Source organism: Camelus ferus, chromosome 2, assembly GCF_009834535.1.
Source record: "Camelus ferus isolate YT-003-E chromosome 2, BCGSAC_Cfer_1.0, whole genome shotgun sequence".
NCBI classification, from domain to species: domain Eukaryota; kingdom Metazoa; phylum Chordata; class Mammalia; order Artiodactyla; family Camelidae; genus Camelus; species Camelus ferus.
In genome coordinates this window covers 99,993,632-100,014,834 of record NC_045697.1, presented here as the reverse complement: position 1 = coordinate 100,014,834, position 21,203 = coordinate 99,993,632, and the positions used below count along the sequence as shown (strand labels likewise).

Here is a 21,203-nt window from a genome sequence, read left to right as displayed (position 1 = left end):
TTTATTGAAGAGATTGTCTTTTACCCATTGTATACTCTTGGCTCCTCTGTCATAAATTAATTGACTTTATGTACATGGGTTTATTTCTGGGCTCTCTATTCTGTTCCATTGTTCTACCTGTCTATTTTTATGCTTAAGTTAAGGAAACAAAAGCTATAGGTAAGGAAAAGAAATTGGTTGATAGAGAAATGACACTAGGACGAATGTATTGTATATAGAGAAGCAGAGATTCAGAGAGAGTGAGGGAGACAGAGACAGAGACAGAGACACAGCTGGTCCCAGAACTTCCTGAGGGTCTCTGGTCCCAATTTAGCCTATGTAAGTCTTACGGTAACCTCTCTCTCTCTCCTTTTTTAAACAAGATCAAACTACTAGGTTTCTTAGCATTAAACAAAACAAGATATGTTATATTTACGTAATATAAAATTATAACCAAGAAGATATGGTCATTAAAAAACAAGTTGTCAAAAGTAAGTTGTCTCATAGACCTCTGTTGTGCAGGCTTGCCCTGACTCCTGTCACTTTATTTTTATTTTTTGGTCACCTTATTCTGATAACAGTTCTCTGATTTGCCTTTAGGGACTGACCCTCCCCCTATCACCACCTCCCCAGGGTAAGCATGTGCCTCTCAGTTCCAGCCAATCAGTGAATCCTAACACCCAGATCACAGTGACAGATACTGGCCATGAAACCATTATGTAAATATGAATTATTTTAATTATTGAGACAAATGTGACAATGTATGGAATAAGAAGAAAAAATTGCAATCAAGATTTGAGATCCTAAAAAAAAAAAGATTTGAGATCCTAATAGTCTCCTAAATAATAAAATCAACTTCCAAGTCAAGTCCCTTCCCTTTTCTGAGCTTCAGTTTCCTTGTGTAACAAATGAAAAGCTCAACCTAACTGTAGTTGGGGTGTCTCAAGGTCCTTTTCTTCCTAAAGCTTGCAACTTTTCTGAAGTTTTGACATTCAGGAGTCATGTGTTTCCTTGTTGGGCATGTACAGAGGCCCCAGTGCTAAGCCTCGGAATACGACAATGACGTCACAGTCTTGGCCTCGGGGAACTTGCTGTTGGGTGACTGTGAAGCAGGCAAAGTGTCTACACACCCTTCTTTGTGATCTAATCTCTCTACCTCGTCACTCTTCCCCAACCATTAAAACGTGCCCTCTTCAATAACAGTTAATCAGAAAATAAATCTCTACTAACACCTTCCTTCATTTTTCTCCCCTTGAGAGGTAGCTGTTTTCTTTCCTTCTGTCATTCCAGGAACACAAGATTGGACAGAGGTCGTCTGGTCACTTCCTCTAACATGAAGAGAAATAAGGCTTTATTCAGTTTTGATCTCCAGAGCATCTCAGAATTCAGCAGGTGGGCTGATCCACTGAATGGAGGCAAGGTAGAACTGTTAGATATTGGAGCTACTTTGAAGGATCCTTTCCCTCAAATCACACTATAGATACACAGGTGGTCCTGGCTGCAGACCTGTTCAGCCACTTAAAGCTGAAAGAACCAAACTGTGGCTTCTGTATCATCCATTAGCTCCATTACTTGCAGAGTAGATGGTTGTGGTGACTCATTGATCTGGTTTTTCCAGTTGGGTTAGCAACTTAGATCTACCGAGGAGGTCTCTATATAGATATCAAAGCTACTGCAAAGAAATGGATCTTTGAAACAATATTACTCTTCCCTATCCCAGCTGGCCACCCTCTCTTTCTGCCTCACTGGGTACCAGAAATCCCAAATACTCTCCTAGAACTATTGGCCTTCCAGGTTGCACAGGGAAGATTTGGGCATTAAAAAAAAAAAAAAAGGTTCTTGTTAACATGTTACCTTCAGCTAGAAGGCAAGGGAAGAAGTTGTCTACTTTAGCATTTTATTAATCTGCTGGGTGAATTTTCTCTGCTGAAACTAGAACTGAATTTTCTACTGGCCCGACCACTCCTGAGGCTAGGGAGCAATGGAATGGCTAGTTGGATTAGCAGTCTGCAGCCTTCATGCCCTTATTTCCGGGAGAGTTTGCCATGAAGAAGTGGACAGTGCAGTTGGGAAGTTGGGGTGGGGACTGTGGGCAGAAATAAAGTTCCTAAGACTCCATAGTATTTCCAAGGGTGGCAAGACCCTGACGACAAAGTAGAGGGCTTATTGTGAGAGGAGTGAGGATAGGGAGGGAAATACACCCCTGTGAAGGTGAAAAAGCGGGAAAGGTAGAAACATGTAGGAATGAGGGTCAGAGTTGGCAAAGACAAATTTACTGCCCTCAAAATTTTGCTTCAATCAAATATGCTCACTAAGTAGTAAACCCACTGATTGCTCCAAGGTGGGCCATCAGAACCCTACTGAAGTTGAATTTTTCCATGTGGAAGAGGGGAGTAGGAGATCTCAGGGGATACAAAGACTGTGATGTCATTTACTCTTATCTTATCTAGGCATCTGCTGAATGCTTTAAGTGCTTTGAGACAATCCTTGGGCTTAAAACCAATGAGAATGATTTGAAAGTTAAAACTACTCATCTATTTTACTGAAGAACTAGTTGGATTAATTAGGTTCTCTTTGTGTTATTTCTAGTTCAGGCACATTTGATTGTTCTTTATCTTTTCTTTTTCAAACAAAGCCACACGTTAGTAAGGGAGCAGTTAATAGTAGGGGACCGGCAAGCTGCCATGAACTCCTTGTAGTTTCTCTGGTTCTTTGCAATGTCCTTTTACTATAGATTATTACAACTCAATACCATAGTGGAAGCCCAGATTTCCAGGAAAGAATGTGCCTAACTCCTTCAAAAAACCAGAAAATAGCTAAGGACTTAAATCTTTTTCTTGTTTCCTCTTGGTGTCCAAACTTATTCTCAAAGCAAATTTTTGTAAGTTTGTTTTGGTTTTTATTATTTATTTCACATTTTAATCTTCACAAAGGCAGAAATTTTTGTATGTTTTGTTCACTTGTTATCCCCAGGGTCTAGAGTCTAGTAGGCATTCAATAATTCCATGCTGAATGAATGCGTGAATGAACACATGAATTATATAAGCAAACACCATTTTGGCAATAACAGACAAAAAGTGCTACACTAAGGTCCCACTTTAGGGCCAAGGCACAGATGTTAAGTCACAGCTTTGAGCAGTATGATAAGGACACTCCAGGAGATAGTATGAAGTCACTTAGTGGAGTTTTAAAAAATGCATATTCTATAAAATAAAAGAATATCTATGGAAGCAGTTCAAAATATTAAAATTATATAAATACAAAATTAATACAATTTTACATATGTACAATTTGCAATCTTATTGTTTATTTTTTAAATTTGCAATAGATTTTGTGACTGAGGCCACTATGTGGTGCCAAATGAAATTTTTGAGTCTATGTTAAAAATGTGGAATTTCCACAAATGCCCGGAGATTCAAAATGTTTCCTAAAGAGGCAGAAGGTCAATGTGGTAAGGTAAAGGGAGACTTCCGTTCCTTGAGAGCCCACTGGATAGGAAACCAACAGGTGTAAAGGCAGCCTCTCTAAAACGGCTAGGATGCGACTCACTCAGCTATTGAAAGGAATTCAGCCCTCCAAGTGAGAACTACAAAAGTGAAAAATGTGAAGTCCACACATGAAAGTCTCATTTGAATGATTTGCTCATTGGGGAAGGGATAAGTCCCTAGGATTGTCCAACTTTCACGACAAAGCAGAGCTTGGTAAATTCCCATTATCTGGGAAGAGGAGCCTTTTTCTTTTTTATCAGCTATCTTCAGATCTCCGGGGTGTAAAAAGAAGTGGGAAAAAAAAGGTCATCAGATAGGTAGAAGGGCTGCGATCACCACAAAAAGGCTCGAAATACCGGGGAAAGTGAAACTGTCTTGGGATAAAGCAGGCCCAGTTTTGTGTCTCTGATTTCCATGATTCTTTTTAAAAATTTAAATCCATCCATTAAGTGTGGATAAATCCTTGAATTCTGCCATGTCCAGGCCTCGAAGCGCCAAAGGCCTCGTATAGGGACCAGCTGTGGTGTGAATTAGTTGCTCTAAGCTTTTGGGCTGCTTCCAACTTCGCTATTGCTCGTGCCCTACAGGTCAAGGAAAGAAGTGATGTAATGCATTTAGCTGGGCCACTTTAATTACAATGGAATGGAGAAGGGGAGGGGTTACAGGCGGTGACAAGTTTAGCGCATGACTTGCCCTAGAGATGCAGGAAACAAAAACATCGACAACCATTGGCTGCGTCCACTTCCGACCCCGGTCTCTAGCTCTAAGTCTGGAAGCCTGAAACACACTTCTTGGGAAAAGGGGTGGCGCCAGCCTACAGAGCGTCAACCATAAACACACACACAGCGCGCGCGCGCACACACCCCACGGAGGCTGGCAGCGTCCTCCCTGCTGGGATGGGCGTGGGGCCGAGTGCTTGCTACATGGTCCCCAGAAGGTACCCCCAAAGCCAGTCGCCGCGGCCCTGCTCGGCGCGCAGGGCCCACGGAGGGCTCGCGTCCGCGGAAGCTGGTGTCACCCCGGCTCGCTCCTTGTGAGCCGTGCTGTCGTCATTCATTCGCAGTGTCCGGAGCGTCCTTCCAGCGGGGAGCTGGGCTTCACCGGGGGTGCGAGTGGCCCCGACGCGGAGTGTTAACGCGCGGTGACCTCGAGGGCTCTGAGCTGCTAGAGGCCGAGGCGGCCCTGACCCCGGGTGGGCGCTGCGGGACCAGCTGCGCCTCGGCCCAGCTCCGCCCGACCCGAGGGGCCGAATCAGCTCGCGTCGACCGCAGCCAGCCCTGCCGTCCGCCGAGCCGGATCCCGAGACTGAGCCACACCACTTCCTCCTCCTCCTCCCGCTCCCCTTCCTCCTTCTCCTCCTGCCGCGGTGCGCCCCAGCCAGGCTGCGGAGCGAAGGGCCTGGGCATCTGCGGCCGCGGGCTCGCGAGGGGCGGCGGCGCCGCGGAGAGGATGCTGCTCGCGGTGCCAGCCTCCTCGCGGTTCTCCCTAACCGGCCGCGGGGGCTTTGTCTCCGTCCGGGCGCCGCGGGCCACCCCCTGGTGAAGTCGCTCTCAGCCGCCGCACCTCGCCGGCGGGCGGGCGGGCGCGCGTGTGCCCGGGAGTGCGCGCCTGTGCGCGCTGGTGTGCGCCGGACCCGACCCGCCGCCCCATTGTGCGTCCGCCGGCGGCGCCCGGGAACATGTGGGTGAACCCCGAAGAGGTGCTGCTGGCCAACGCGCTGTGGATCACCGAGAGGGCCAACCCTTACTTCATCCTGCAGCGGAGGAAGGGGCACGCGGGCGATGGAGGCGGCGGCGGCGGACTGGCGGGTAAGGACCCGCGGCCGGCCCCTGTGGGAGGGGGGCCCGGGGCGCTGCGGCGCCGCCCGCGGCCTTGGGCTGCGGGCACCCGAGGCGCCGCCCGGTCTCTCGGGGCTGGGCGACCCGCCCCACTTTGGTGCCAGGAAGGCATCAGGAGCCGTAATTTTCAGACTGTGAGAGAGATGCTTCTTTTCTGACCCTGTCAGGCGGTGGGGCCCTTCGTGTACCCGCCTCCCCGCAAATGGGTGATGTTGATAATGGAGATGAGTGAGTCTGGGGTGGGGGCAGCGTCAATCTTTACGAATTGAATGCGGTACTAACCCTCTCCCCCCTTTAAAAAATATTGCTTTATATATGGGCAAGAGAGGTGAAGGACGGTTAATTTTTACTTCATTCGCTTTACTGGTTGTGGCAGGATCAGGTATAAAATGCTCTTTTGTTTCCAGGAAAGCAATTAGTAAGGAGCTGGTGTGGTCATTTCTTATATTAGTTATGACAGAAGAGAATGAATAAGGAAAACTGAATTTTGTTGTTGTTGCACCTAATTAGATATATAACAAAGCAGGTTATCTGGTTGTAAAAATAATCAGAAGTGTAACTGCATTTTAACTGTTTTAACTCAACTACTTCCTCAAAACCCCTCACAAGGTATTAATATCGTAACTATTACTGAAACATGCCGTATTATTCTGAATTATAAAACCAGACCTCTGTCCCAAGTGGTGCTGTATTAGAAAGATCTTCCTTTACTAACTAACTAGTTTGCGTGGTGGGAGATTACGGGTAATCTTGAACTCAAACCATGTTAGAGAAATTGGACCTTCCCCTCTTTCTGTTGGTTACAATGAACAGAACTGGGGTACTTTTTACAATGGAAAAGTTAACAGAAGAAACAGGAGAGATTTAACCAGAAAGAGATTGCAGAAAAGAGATGAACCTTGACCTCTTCAGAGTTCAGAATATATCACCCACCAGGAGCTCGCGTGCTGGGTAGATGGCTGCTTTCAAAATGCCCTGCTATGAACTAAAAATTCTTGATATATATGCATTTAATTGTGATTATAATTTATAAATTAGTTTTCTCAAAATTCAAATTCAAGCGTACGACATTGACTGGTTTGAAAGATCTTGCTGGTGCAATCAGATCGTCTATGAGTAATCTGATTTTTCTGCACTTTTTTTTTTATCATAAAAGAAAAGGAATCTGCAGAGCTCCAGCTCCAGATTGTGTTCCGGAAATTCTGATTAGTAGCTTAGAATCAGAATTTTCCAGTCCATTTTGTAGAAGCTGTCCACGTATATACATTAATAAGAAATTTGCATATCTAATGTTGGTATCAGCCCAGATTGTCTTTTAAGTCTAAAACAACAGTATAGAATAGATAGTTTATTGTGTTAACAAAGAATACTTCCTTCCTGGAGTTAACCCTCCCATACCACAAATTACAAGTATTTATTTTCTGGAGTCATTTGCAATGGGTTATAAGAAATAAGAGATACAGAGCCTTCTTTTTCTAGTCAAGCTTCTTGTGGTGCTCCTACTGACTCTCCAAGCTGTAATTAATTGCAGTCTACTTGGAATCTCATCACTGAGACTTATTTCAGATAAACTTACCTACCCAGTTGAGAAATCACAGCTATTGCACTTATTGCTAGAATAATTGAAATCGTTGAAATGAGTACGAATATTCCTGCCAACAAAGGCTATTTTCAACCAACATGGGAAAAATGTTTGCTCTGATAGATTGGTGCCACATCGAATGTTATCAGGGACATTTTAGAAATCCTTGTACAATGTATAGAATACTCCAGTTCTAATGTGAGTTCATTCATGCCTTCATTAACTCACTATATCATTTAAAATACTGGTTGGCAACTTCCGAAGTGCTAGTGTCATGAAGCTCACAGCCTAGTGGGAGAAGACAGATGTTGATGGAAGTATCCTATAAATTAATATAAAATTACCACTCCACAGGGTCCCAGCAGAAGACAGAATCCAACTTAGTTCTAATGAAGATAGTTTAGTGACAAGACAGCTTTGGAAGATGGAGGCAGGGTTCCCAGAACCAGTGAGGGCACAGCAGTGGGGAGCTGTTGCCACCCTAGGTGGCAGGAATGATGTTGCTGGATGCCATGGGAACTGGAGCCAGGCAGGAAGAATCTGGACCTCCAGAGAAGCAGCCACCACTAGGAACACAGACCACAGCAAAAAGGAAATGGGGAGGACATGTCCCACTTCTCTCTCCTCCCTACTTCCCAGCTTCTGTCCTTGCTGGATGGGGTGTCCTGGTGATCTAGTCCTTAAGGATCAGCCTCCCAGCGATGGATCTGGGAGATGGGGGCAGACCAAGAAGGACCATCCCTAACATCAAAAGGAGAGGAACGCGATGTAGGTTACCTCATTCTGGGTGGGAGTGGGAGCAAGGAGAGCTTCCCTGTGAAAGTGACACCTGAGTTGAGAACTGTAGAGAGAAAAAAATTGGCCTGTGAGGCGAGAAGGGAAGAGCAAGTATCAGATATCAGTTGGAGATTTTCTAAATGATCTCAGATCTTTTATATAATGTGCATTATCTGGACCAATACACCATTGTCCACTCATCAAATGGATGACAGATGAGTGAAACCCACTCAGTGTGAACTGGCCAGGAGTGCTCAGTGGTCCCCAGTGCTTGCTAAGATGTTAGTGAGAAAGCTATAAATGTTAGTGCAAAAGTTATATTATTTTTAATGGGCCACAATGAGGACACTTGCTTTTTTAAAAAAAATTAAGCTATTCTTTTCCTGATTTCAGGCAATATACATAGGTGTTGACAAAATAAAGTCTTTTATTGTAGATGCATTTGATTTATTCATTAACCCTCTTTAATTGAGATTTCATATCATGTACAGAAAGGTGCATAAAATAGAGACGCAGAGCGCAGTGACTTATTACAAGTGACACCTTGCAGCCAACATCAGGATAAAAAATGGAACATTGCTAGTGCCCTGGAATCCCCCTTTGTGACCCTCTCCTAGTCACTATTTTGCTCCCCCAAAGGTGAAAAAAAAACCCAAAGCCAAACTATCCTGTAATTTTTGGTAAACACTTCCTTGCCTTTCTTTTTAGTTTTTCCAACAAGGAATATTTTGGTTTTGCCTGTCTTTTGAGCAAGGAGTGCATGGAATCATAGAGTATGTGTTTACACGTTATCTGGATTCTTTGCTTTGTTTGTGATATTCGTGAATGTTGTAGCTGTAGTTCATTTTTCTGTGCTGTACAGAAAACTGTTATGAGTATACCACAATCATTTTTCCATATTTATCCACTGTACTGTTGGAGGACCTTTGGATGATCCGGTTGGGGTCATTGTGGATAGGGTGGCTGTGAGCATTCTTGTGTGTGTTTCTTGGTGCCTGTGGATATGCGTTTCTATTTGGTCTGTGCCCAGGAGAGGAACTGTCAGCTCATAGGTTACGTGTACCGTCAACTTTAGTAGATAATACCAAACTGTTTTCCAAAGTAGTTGTACCAACATACTCCCACCCACAGCATATGGGAATTTCCCTTGCTCCCTATCCTTGCCAGCATCGTCAGTCTTTGTAATTTTAGCCATTCTGGTGGTTTTGCAGTAATACTACACTGTGGAGTTAATTTGCTTTCTCTTGACTGATGAGGTTGTGCACCTTTTCATGCTTATTGGCCGTTTGTTTGAAATATTTTGTGACATGGTTCGAGTCTCTTGTCCACTTTTCAGCTAGGTTGTCTTTTTCTTACTGATCTATAGATTTTTAAAAATGTATTCTGGATATGAGCTCACTGTTGGTTGTATGTGTGGCATAATCTTCATTCTGTTGCTTGCCTATTCATTCTCTTAAGGATGAAAAGTGGATCTTAATTTTAATATCAATCTTTTGTAGACTCCATTTTTCTTTATGGTTAGTGTTTTTATTATGTTTAATAAGTGTTCCTACTCTGAGCTTATAAAGGTATTCTTTTATATTATCTTCTAGAAACTTCCCAGTTTTAACCCCTAAATTTATACTTAGAATACACTGGGAATTAATTTTTGCATATTGTGTGAGATAGGGGTAAAGTTTTAAATTAAAAAAAATATGGACATCCGGTTGCCCCAGCATGATTTATTGGTAAGTCCACTCTGTTCCCACTGCCCTGTGGGGCTACCTTGTCATAAATCAAGTGTCCCAGTATGTGTTGATCTGTTCAGGGCTCTCTAACCCGTTCCTTTTGTCTGTGAGAATATCCTTGCACCAATGCCACACTGTGCTTTTATAATGAGGTTATTAGATCAAATCCTCCTGTTCTTTACTAGACTCTTGGCTATTCTTTGTCTTTTACATTTACACAACATTTAAGAATCAGCTTATTAAGTTCCACCAGGAGCAACAGAGACTTAAGCTGTTGGGATTTTGACTGAGATCCCATTGAGTTTATAAATAAATTTGGGCAAAATTAATATCTTTATAATATCAAATCTTCTAGTTCATGAACGTGGCATATTCCTCTATTTATCTAGGTCTTTTAAATTTTTTTTTCAATGATGTTTCATAGATTACTCTGTAGAGGTCTTTCACATCTTTCATTAGATTTATTCCTAGGTATTTCAGGGTTTGTTTTTTTTTCACTCTGCTGTATAGTTTCTTTATAAAATTTTATTTTCTAAATATTTTTTTGCTTACCTATAGAAATAGTTTTTTTTGACCTTGTATTCAAAACCTAGCTGATTTGTGAAATGAATTCTAGTAATTTATCTATAGATTCTTTTATATTTTTTACATACACAAGAATATCATCTGAGAAATTTGTTTTTTTGTAATCTTTATGCTTAAAAATTTTTTTCTTTGCCTTTTTGCACAAATTGTACAATGTCAAATAGATGTGCTGATTGAGCATGTCCTTGTCCCTTTATAGGTCTCAAAAGAAAGACTTTCAACACTTGTCATTTATTCATCAACTATAGTGATTTTTGTAGATAATTTTTTTTTTCACTTTAAGAATGTTCTTATTCCTAGTTTGCCAAAAACTTTTAGTTGTTTATGGATGCTGAATTTTTTCAAATACTTTTCTGTATCTATTGAGGTTATCATATGATTTTTCTCTTTTATTCCGTTAGTGTGGTGACATATTAACTGACATAAAATAATCCAACTTGGCTGTAATGTATTTTTATGTTTATTAATATCACTTGCTAATCTTTTATTTAGGGGTTTTGCGTCCTTATAAATTAGTAAGATTGGCCTGTTTTTCTTTCTCATAACATCCTTATCAAATTTTGGTATCAAGATTATATTGGCCTTAAAAAGTAAGTTGCGGAGTGCTCACTCTTTGTTCTGTTTTCTGGAGGAGTTTGTGTGATAGCAGTGTTATATCATCCTGACATGTTTGGCAAAATTCACTGGTGAGGCTGTCTGGCTTTGAAGTTTTCTTTGTGGGTTTGTTGAATGGTATGACAACTATTCAAATATTTAAAAATCTTCTTTTACTGTGAGTTTTGCAAGCTGTTTATTTTTAGGATTTATCCTTTTCATCTAGATTTTCAAATATATTGGCATAAATTTATTAATAATATTCTCATATTTGTAATGTACAGGGATGTGCAGTGATATCCCCTTTTTTATTCCTGACAATTGTTATTTGTGTCTCCCTTTTCTTAATTGGTCTTTCTAGAAATGTATCAATTTCTGTCTTTTTTAAAGAATCAACTTCTGGACCTGTTTACCTTTTCTGTTGCATATTTATTTGCTGTTTCATTAATTTTTACCTTTTATTATTTACTTCTTTGTGTTTTCTTTGGGTATACATGGTTGCTACTTTTCTAGCTTGTTAAAAGTGATGTTTAGTTAATTGATATTCAGCCTTATTTTCTAATATATGCATTTTAGATAAATTTCCCTCTAAGCATGACTTTACCTGCATTTCAAAGCTAAGTTTTGATATATAGTGTTTTGGTGATTATTTCACTCAAAATAGTTTCTATTTTCCATTATGATTTTTTTTATCTTGAGTTATTTAGATATATAGTTCTTAATTTACAAACATTTTGATACTTATTTTACTGCAGTCAGAAATGTATCTTGCAGTTGCTGGATAAATGCTTTGTTTGTGTTCATTTGGTGAAGTTTGATACTAGTATTTACATCTTCCATATATTAACTGATTCTTTAATCTTCTAATTTTGTTGATTACAGAGAAATGTGTGTTCAGTTCTCCACCGTAATTGTAATGTTGAGTTTTTCTTCTTGTAGTTCTTTCAATTTTTGTTTATATGTTTTGATTCTATATTATTAGTTATATAGACATCTATAATTATAATGTATTTTGGTGAATTGAATATTTTATCCTTATGAAATGTTTGCCTTTACCTCTAGAATTGCTTTTTGCTTCATCATTATAGTTAGAACAGATTTACTTGGCTAATGTTTGGTTCTCTTTTTCATACTTTTAAACCTTTCTGTATCTTTGTATTTTGATGTGTCTTTTATAAATAGTAGATTTTTTTTTCTTAACCTGGTTTGAAAATCTTTGCCTTCTAATTGGATTATTTAATCAATGTACATTTGACTTGAGTTTAAATCTGCTGCCTTATTAAGTGCTTTCTGTGTCTTCATTATGCTTTCATTCTTGAAGGATATTTTTGTTTAAAATAGTTGGTAGTTATAATTTATTTTAAAAGAATGCTTAAGGTATTGTTCCATGGTCTTCTGATTTACTTTTTTTTCCCTAAGAAGTAAACTGTCACTCTGAATTATTGCTCTTTTGTAGGTAGATAATATTTATTGTCTTTTTCTCCAGCTGCTTTTAAGCTTTCTCCCTCTCTCTCCCTTTTTTTTTTTTTTTTTTTTTGAAGGTTTTTCTCTTTGACCTTAGTTTTCTGCAGTTTTAGTATATCCAGTTATTTGTGTTATTTTTAAAAATCCTGCTTGGGGTAGTAAGACTTGTTTAACTTGTCTTTCCTTGGTTTTGTAAACTTCTCATCTGCTGTTTGTTTAAATATTTCTTTTCCTTCATTCTCTTGATCTTTTTTGCTAGCATTCCAGTTACATGTATGTTATACCTTCTCATTGTCTTTTCTACGTCTGTTACCTTCTGATTTTCACTTGCTTCATTTTAGTGATTTTTTTCTCTGATCTATATTTCAATTCACTATCTATTTGACTGTATTTAATCTGTTAAGCCTACCCATTCTTAATTATTTTTCAATTCTAAGATTTCCATTTGGTTCATTTTTATATTTTCAATATTTGATATTTTCAGTAATCTATCAGAACTCTCATTTTTAAAAATTCATTCCTGAGCATGGCAAGCATAGTTATTTTAAAATCTCTGTGAACTGCAGTATCTTGAGCTCATGTGGGTCTGTTCTGTTGTCTGTTATTTCTCCTAGTTTTCATTCATTCATTGTGTCACCATGTATGCCTGGTTACTTTTCATTATGTACTAGACGTTGTACTTCTGCTTTGCAGAAGTAATCTGAAATAGAAGGTGGTGTAAGAGAACTTTTTTCTGCCAGTTACAAACCAAAATCACTTTATTTTTAGGTACTGATGTATTTCAAAGCTAAGTCTAACCTGGGTGGTTTTGCCTACTTAAGATTCACACTTTTGATTAGGTTGTAGGTCTCTAAGATCTCAACCCAGAGGCAGAGGAGCATCATTACTTTCCTACCTCTATGCTGACACTGATGTCTATCCCTGTCTTTCCAGATTTTGATTCTGTTAAAAGCACATCCAGACTCTCAGCTACTGTACGTCCCCTTTGGGAAGAAGGAAATGCTTCCCCAGATAATAGTTGCCCCCCATGTAGGGGTCTTGTGTCTGAGCCGCATTCCCAAGTGATGTGTCTCTTTTTAACTCTTTGATAGTTTAAAGTATATTTTGTCCCATTTGTGTAGTTGTTCTCAGTAGCAGAGAGTGGTGCAGAGTACCCTGCCATTATAAGATGGTGCTATTGTTAGCCCATTTTACAGAAAAGGAGAGTAAGGCGTTAAAGAGATGAAGTGACTTGCCATGGGTCACACAGCTGATAAGGGGAGGCCTATTTGACTTTGTATTTACTTTTCTTTATAAGGACAATTATAATGACATAGGTTAACTTTATTTTCCTCACTCTCTCGCTTGAGAATCTAATAAAAACTATTGATTCTACCTCCGGAAAAATGAAGACACTGAAAATTTTTACATGCAGTTTTAGGAGCTTCATGGATGCCAGGTGAATCAGAATATAGATGCTTCAAGTTAAAGGATGTCACCAAGAGATCAAAACAGTTTCTCATTACCCAAAGTCCAAAGTGAGATGGCCTCTGTAAGCTGTCCTGTCAGGAATGTGTTTAAGTACCACTTGTGTTTGGAGTGCTGAGCTTTATAAAGATACACAGGAAGGAAAAGGCAAGTTTCTCTTGCTGAGCCATCATGAACCTAGTGATCAACCTGGATAAATAAATTTGGGAGAGCTACCGACACAGGCATGGGGATGGAATAAGTGCAGGCTAAGGCTGTATCTAGAAGTTTTGATCTGAGATTCAGCGTTGGGCTGTCCAGGAATTGGACTTTTTGCACCACATGGAGACCATCACAACTAGGGAAACATTCCATTTAATAACTGATAGGGAAAATCAGAATATGTCACCCCAAAATATGCCCCTTTGATACGGAAATTATTTTGAGCTAAAGGCAATTAAGAAGCAGTAAACATAGAGAAAGCCCCCCCCCCCCCCCCCGTTTATGACTAAAGGCAGGAGATAAATTGTCCTTTTACTGGGGATAGACTCTTATCAGCCCAGACACAGCAAACAAACCTGGTTAAACTAACTGACCTTCCTACTGAAGGAAGACAAAGACTAGTTAGCCCTAGCTGATTACACCCTTGCCCTAACCACTTTGTCTTGTCCATTGTTCAAAAATGTATTGTTACTTTGTCTAAAAGATATAAAAGCTTCCTGTTCTGGCCACTTCTCTGGATCTTCATTCTCTTGTGAAGACTCCCATGTACCTGTCCAAATTCAGTAACATCTGTATGCTCTTCTGCTAGTCTGTCTTTGTCAGTTTAATTTTCTGACCCAGCCAGGAACTCAGAGAGAATGGAGGAAAACTTTCTGTACACCGAAGAATTCCCAGTAATGAGAGAGAGAATAACAAAGCAACGGTCTGGAAACCCTCACTAGTTAACCCGGGCTTGTTTTTAGGGTACACGCTTTCCTCTTGCCAGTGTGTAGTATTAATGAAGTTGCAACTAGTTGCACTTAGCAGTTAATGTTTTTCTTTGTAGATTAATTCTATCTAAAGCCAGTAAAATGAGTGTTAGTTCCTCAGGGAGCCTAGTGTTGTAACTGGTGACTTGAGTGTGTTGGGGCGGGTGGTGGTCTGGAGCTGTGTATGGGGTTGGCTCCTGTACTTACATAATAACCAAGTGCTCTGGCAAGAAGCCTGATTAGACAAAAGCAGATGTTACTTGCTTGTTCCGTGAATTCCTCCCCACTCTGCTTGTTGTACCAATTTTGAGAGAATTTTGTCCACAGAACAATTTAGTCACCCATTCCAGTTTGTCTTGAGACTTTCCCTTATTCTACAAAGAAGCTGTCAGAATGAATGCGCATAATTTGTGTAGGATTTAAGGTGGCTTTTGACATCTTCCAGGTGTTTATAAACTGAGCTCTAAAAGTAGGGAGGAGAAAATGAACTCCGAGCTTCCTTTTGGAAATTCGAGGGGGTGAGGCTGACTTCCTGTTGCAGGGACACTGTGGACATTTTCTGCTTTGCCGTCATCGCGCACAGAGAGGACCCATTTGGTGAAGAGATCAGGTTGTACACTGTAGGATGGCTCCCAGGCCTGCACACTAAAACAGGGGCGTGGCCACCTTTCCTTATATTTTTTGTAGTTGTTTTGTAGTTGTGTACAAATCAGGAATTTGTCATTTGGAACCGGGCAGCTTGTGATGCTAATGACTGTGGCCGGGACCACCTTGTGGCCTGGGTCTGGGTCTGAGTCTGGGTCTGGATCTGGGAGGCTGGAGCCCAGGCGTGTTCCTAGTACCTGAGTGCACCGAGGGCCGCAGGCAACAGGGGAGACTCCAGGGTCGCTCACTTCACTGCGTCTTTTGGTCTTTTGCATTCTCTACCCCTCACAGGGCTCTAGTCTTTTTCAGTCCTTCCCTTAGTAAGGACACCACCGGATTCAAAACTAGGTTAAAATCTCAGCCCCATCCGTTACCAAGAGATGTGATTTAGGAAGTGTCTCTTCCTTTATGAGCTTGATTTCCTTATATAAGGCTCAATAACCTTTCAGTGCCAGGTGTGAGGACTCCGTGAGGTAAGTCAGGTAAGACAGGAGACACAGGGAGCTGCCGTAGGTGATGGTCCATCGTTGCCCTCCTCCTGGTGATGCTCTCAGTCAGGTGTTAGGAGGCATCTGGCTCTGAGTAATTCACACCTCTGTGAGTCCTGCAGTTAACAGAGACACTGCAGTTTTAAAAGGTGCTGATAAAGCGACTGGTTATCTGATATTTAGGTGACTTTAAAAAGATAAGTCAGTATGCAACAAATGAACTTATTTATAAGACAGAGACTCACAGACATAGAAAACAAACTTATGATTAGGAGGGTGGAGAGGGGGGGATGGAGGGATTAATTGGGAGTTTGGGATTGGCAGATGCAAACTACTAGGTACAGAATAGATAAACAAGGTCCTACTTGTACAGCACAGGGAGCTATATTCAATGGCTTGTGGTAACCTGTAATGAAGAAGGATGTGTATATATACATATATATGTATATTAATAGTTAATTTTTGGTGGAGGTAATTTTTGATCAGCAACTTTCAGCCATGCTACCTGCACACCTCTCTCCTTCCCTTCTTCCTAGAGATGCACATTTTGAAAGCTCTGGCAGTAAACCCAGAACTCTCTCTCTTTTTCCCTCCCTCCCTCCCTCCCTCTCTATTCTCTCCTCTCTTTCTCTTCTCTCCCTGTCTCCTTGCACCAATGACCCTGACTGTGGCAAACTGGGACCACCAGGGAGAGGACAGAGGTGGGAGGCAGGGGTGTGGCCACCTTTCTTTATATTTATATATATAAAGATATGTGGTTAATTAGCCAATCAGGAATTTGTAAGTTAGACATATTACCTAGTAGTTATAATAGTAAAAATAATAGGAAGTACATACAACTAAGCATTAATAAAATAATATGATCACAATAACAATGACTTGGAAATTTAGCTTTTAGATCATGTAGATCATAGTAGTTAGTTAAATGATTTCTGAAGAAATCATTGACCTGCTTTCCCTTTTGCTTTATTTCCCTTTCCTGTCAGGGATGTGTTCAGAGGACTGGCCAGCCATTTTTCAAGTTCTTCTGCAGTTGCCACTGGCTTCTGATTTGCTTCAAAAGGCATTTCACATTTTGCTGTTGGTTATTTACATTTGCTCTCAGGGAGCTGGGGGTTCCCTGGCTGTGGGATCCATTCAAGAGATCCATGAAGGTTCTCCTAACTCATCACACGAGATCTGGATTGGAAGCTTTCATTTAGTTGGATTAATTCTACTCTCTGTTGGGGCCCAAGGACCACTAGGCCAGGTGATTAACTGTCCAGCCCTGGAAGTGAGGTCTGTGAAATGCATTCCTGGCTTTCGGCTCCATTATTCTGAGGCTTGCTGGGCAAGTTTAAGTGTTTGCTAGAGGGAAGGTCAAGTAGAACATTAAGGATTTGATCTGTTTATGCTCGAAACAGAAAAGCCGAACTCTTTGTTTATCTCATATAGTTTTTTCTAGATTACTTGCTTCTTAATAATGAAACTCTTTACATTTCAGTAGTCCAAATGAATTTTTAAAATCTTTATATTAACCTGGGAACCAAGGTAATCTGTAATAAAAATAAGCAGGACTTAACAGATTTACATTTGGACTCTTGAAAGCATTAAAAGAAGAAATCATTAATTTATTTACTTTTTTTACTCCATTGCCTTTTTATAATATTTGCATATCTAGTACTGTAATGAATAATGTGAAGTACTGTGAAGTACATTATTTCTTTTTTTAAATTGTTAAAGATCTACCCTTTTATTTATTTAATTTTATTTTTTAGTTGAAGTATAGTTGATTTACAATGTTGTGTTAGTTTCTAGTGTACAGCATAGTGATTCAGATATATATATATATATATATATATTTTCTTTTTTGCGTTCTTTTCATTGTAGGTTATTACAAGATACTGAATATAGTTCCCTGTGCTCTACAGTAGGTCTTTGTTGTTTATCTATTTTGGACATAGTAGTTTGTAAAGTACATGATTTCTAAAAGCTTCTTTGTAATACATTTTCATATCTACATGATCTAAAAGCTAAATTTCCAAGTCATTGTTATTGTGGTCATATTATTTTATTAATGCTTAGTTGTATGTACTTCCTATTATTTTTACTATTAGCATAGAGGATAAAGGCAGAGGAGCTAACATTTGATGGAATTCTTCTGTGGTTCAGGCTTTCAGCTGAGAACTTTTCATACGTTACTAATTTGATTTCCATAACAACCATGTAGGGTAGTTATTCTTCCGTGTGTTACAGATGAGGAAACCACATGCTGGAGAAGTTAAGTATCTTACTTAAGGAGACCCTGCTAGTAACAGACAGAGTCTGGATTTGTACTTAGCTGTGACTGCATGACTGCATTTGGAAAGAAAGAAGGATAAAAAGCGAAACAAAGAAAAAAGAAGAGAGGAAGGTGAAACTGGAGCGCAGCCTTTGGAAAGCTAAAGGAAACGGAGGCAAAGTCAGTCTCAGTCTTAGAAATGCAATCTTGAGTGTGGATATGAAGGGAAAGGCAGAGCCAGGCTGCTCCTTCTCCAGTGTTACGGTGTCGTTGGCCAGTGGCTGTCATAGGTTACAGTTACCTGACTCTGTGCCAGGGAGGAAGTCTGAAAACTGTCTCTGGAGTTTCCTAAGAAAGGTCTCCAAACTTTCCCCATATCCAGCCTTCTAGTTAAGCTGTCTTTGGACCATGAGATAGAGCCATTCCAAGTTAAACAGTTGAGAGGGCGCTGATGGAGGACCAGGGAAGGAAGAGGTCTGTTTTGATGGATATTCCACAAGGAAAACCAGTATCCGTGTTTAGCAGGCGGGGAGTCAATCTCCAACATATTGGAGAAACGATATCAATTTTCACTAATGTAATTTGTGTCAGAGATCGTATTTTCTTTCTTCAGTACCTGCTTCTTTTCTCTTTGTGGATGTAAAAATGTTACTGAGTTTTTTTAATAGGATCTTTGTAATAGTTTGGCTCCCTGAACTACTTTTTTCTTTTAAAGATACTTAGGCTGGTGGGGGTTCAGATCTTGGAACAACATGAAATTATATATGAGATTTATGGAATTCATTAGGAGTTCATATTTTTCTGGAGCTGAGGCTCCACCACGTCTGTCAGCTCCTTAGAGTGGATTAGGAGTCCAAAAATGAAGAGCCAGTCCTCTAAAGTCTTCCGTTTATCAGCTTTGAATTTTCTACCCAAGTGATTTTCAGAAATTTAATGTTGTTGCTTGCAGCAGGATTATTACAATTTGTAAGTAGTCTTATAGCATTTCCAGGTAATTTTGTTAGCTTCCTAGCCAGTTAGAAATGTCCAGTTTGCTATATAGTGTTCAAACAATAGGAACATATCACTGCCCGAATGCAAAGATAAGTTAGTGCTTCTTTCTTTCTCTTACCCTGATACCCAGGTATGTGGCCCTTCAACTAGAGTTCTCAGTTCATTGTGGGGAAGGCCCTAGGAGGGTGTGTGTGTGTGAGTGTGTGAGTGGGGGGGGGGGGAGCAGTGTCTAGATAAGCTAGTGGAAGGTCCTGCCTTGGGGCAAGATCTGGTGTTGCCCCAGCTGCTCTCTTCCCTGCACATACTCCCCAGGGGCAGCCCTCCCTGGGATGCTCTGTAATGCAGAGCACACAGTTCTGACAGCTAAATCCTGGGGTTCTCCCTTGTTAATTCTCCTAACCTACTGGTGACTAGAGAGAAGAATTGGTTTCAAATGCAGAACAGTGTGGTGGGCGTTACCCTTTTGCGCTCTAAAATTCAATTATGAGCCTAATTACGGTGTTGTTCTGATTGGATGGTGTGTGGCTAATCACTGCTGACCCCGAACTCCACAGCGCTTAGACAACTGTCAGAATGCTAATCCTGCAGACTCCCCTTCCTTCTCACTTCCTTCCTATTTCCTTCCCGTTCTCTCTTTTGCAATGGAACGTCTCTAGTCTCTCAAATACGGCCCCACTTGAGTGTCTCTGTGAGCTTTAGGAAGAGGGAGCTACATTCCCTCTGACTTTAACCTGTTTATCCAAGCCCACTGTCCCCTTCCCCCTCATCCTCTCCTTGATAAAAGTCAGCATGTCTCTCTCCTGACGTAACTCCCATCTTCATGGCGAATTCCATGGAGTCCTCCTAAAGGCATCATGTAGTTTTGCTTTTGAACATTTATGGGGTGTTCTTTTCAGAGTCCTGCTAATCTTGTCCACATGATTCCAATTTTAGGGTGTGTTTGACCAAGCAAGCACCCCGTGACTTTTTCCTAACTCAGATAACTTGGGTTGGCCCCTTGCTGGAAATATCAGTAATGAGTTGTGATCTGTCCCTCCTTTCTTAGCGCCCATAAAAACTTTGGCTAGCAGAGGACACCTCTTCTTCATTTTTTGTGGACGTTTCAGTTTGTCGCGGGGACAGTGTCTGATCACTTGAATGGTACGGCTGTACCAGACTCTCGCGTGTGTGCTTGTAATGGCTACTTGCAGATTTCTGTTTCTCTTGTGCTGATAGCCCACTTTTTAAAACACAAGACTTCATAAAATTTCAAAGGTGAATACTTTTTTTGCTTGCTCTTACTCACCAACTACATCTTTGTCTTGCAGGATCTATAATATCCACACAGAATGGGAGAGAGTATTTTCAAAAAGCTTAGTAAATGAGGATAATCATCTTTAAAAGGGCCTTGGAAATGTCCTTCCAATAGAATGTGAATGTCAAAGAGGGTATCTGCTCCTATTTGAGGTAGTTTATGGCAAATAGAAAGAATTTGATAAGAAATTCTGTATTTATCTTTCACTATAAATTATAGGTGGGGTGAAGGAGTTTAAACATTTCTGGTGGTTGCTAACTTACAGGACTTTCTGGAACGGAAGGAGACCCATCAGCGCCATGGTTTTTAACTTCTCTGACACTGTGTTTCAACTGAAAATGGGGATGGTTCCCTCTACCCACCTTACATGTTTATCGTGAGGGCCAAATGAGACACTGAAAGTCCTTTGAAAGCCAAAAGTGTCAAGTTTAATATGGTATTAAGACTATGTGTTCCAAATGAAGTCTTCTCCTGCCCAAGTAGCCTCCATCTACCTAGTGTACCTGGGAACAACCTATTGACGGTATCAGAAGTCTACTGGGCAGCCATCAGCTTGGTGGTAGCGCCTACCAAGTGAAAATGGGGCATAATAAAACAGCCTTGCCCGCAAGGAACAGATGTTCACTAGAAAACAGGAAGGGAAAAATGAGAAGAAGAAAAGGAAGGAAACGGGGAGGGAGGATGGGGGAGGAAAGAAGAAAAGGAAAGAGAAGAGAAGAGAAAGGAGAAGAAAAGAAAACCGTTTTGTTACTGTAACTGGGGTGATGAATGGTCGGGTTGTTTGGTTTTTAAGTCTACATGACACTGACTATTCCTTATTACTTTGGAAGTAATATAATGCATTGTTTTTACATCAACTGCAGAGTTAGAAAGAAGCATAGGCATTTCCACATACCTTGAGATTCCATGTACCTTTAGATTTGAAGTACCGTTTACTGTTTAATTATGGAACAATCCAAGCAGGAAACAGAGCGCCTGCTCACCTGTCTCGGGAGGCCTTTTGCCCAGGTAGCCTGGGAAGAATCTGACTTTATGGAAATGAGTGTGTAAACACACGTAATAAGAATTTAAT

At 40.7% G+C, this 21,203-nt stretch overlaps 1 protein-coding gene across 1 annotated transcript in view; it reads left to right on the top strand.

Annotated features, from left to right (window-relative positions):
* The first annotated feature begins 5,111 nt into the window (after nucleotides 1-5,111).
* TBC1D9 (TBC1 domain family member 9) overlaps nucleotides 5,112-21,203 on the top strand; it is a 106,798-nt gene continuing 90,706 nt past the window's right edge. The window contains exon 1 of the mRNA XM_032463935.1: nucleotides 5,112-5,275. Coding sequence (XP_032319826.1) covers nucleotides 5,146-5,275 — 130 coding nt within the window. The 5' untranslated portion in view covers nucleotides 5,112-5,145. The remainder of the gene's footprint in view (nucleotides 5,276-21,203) is intronic.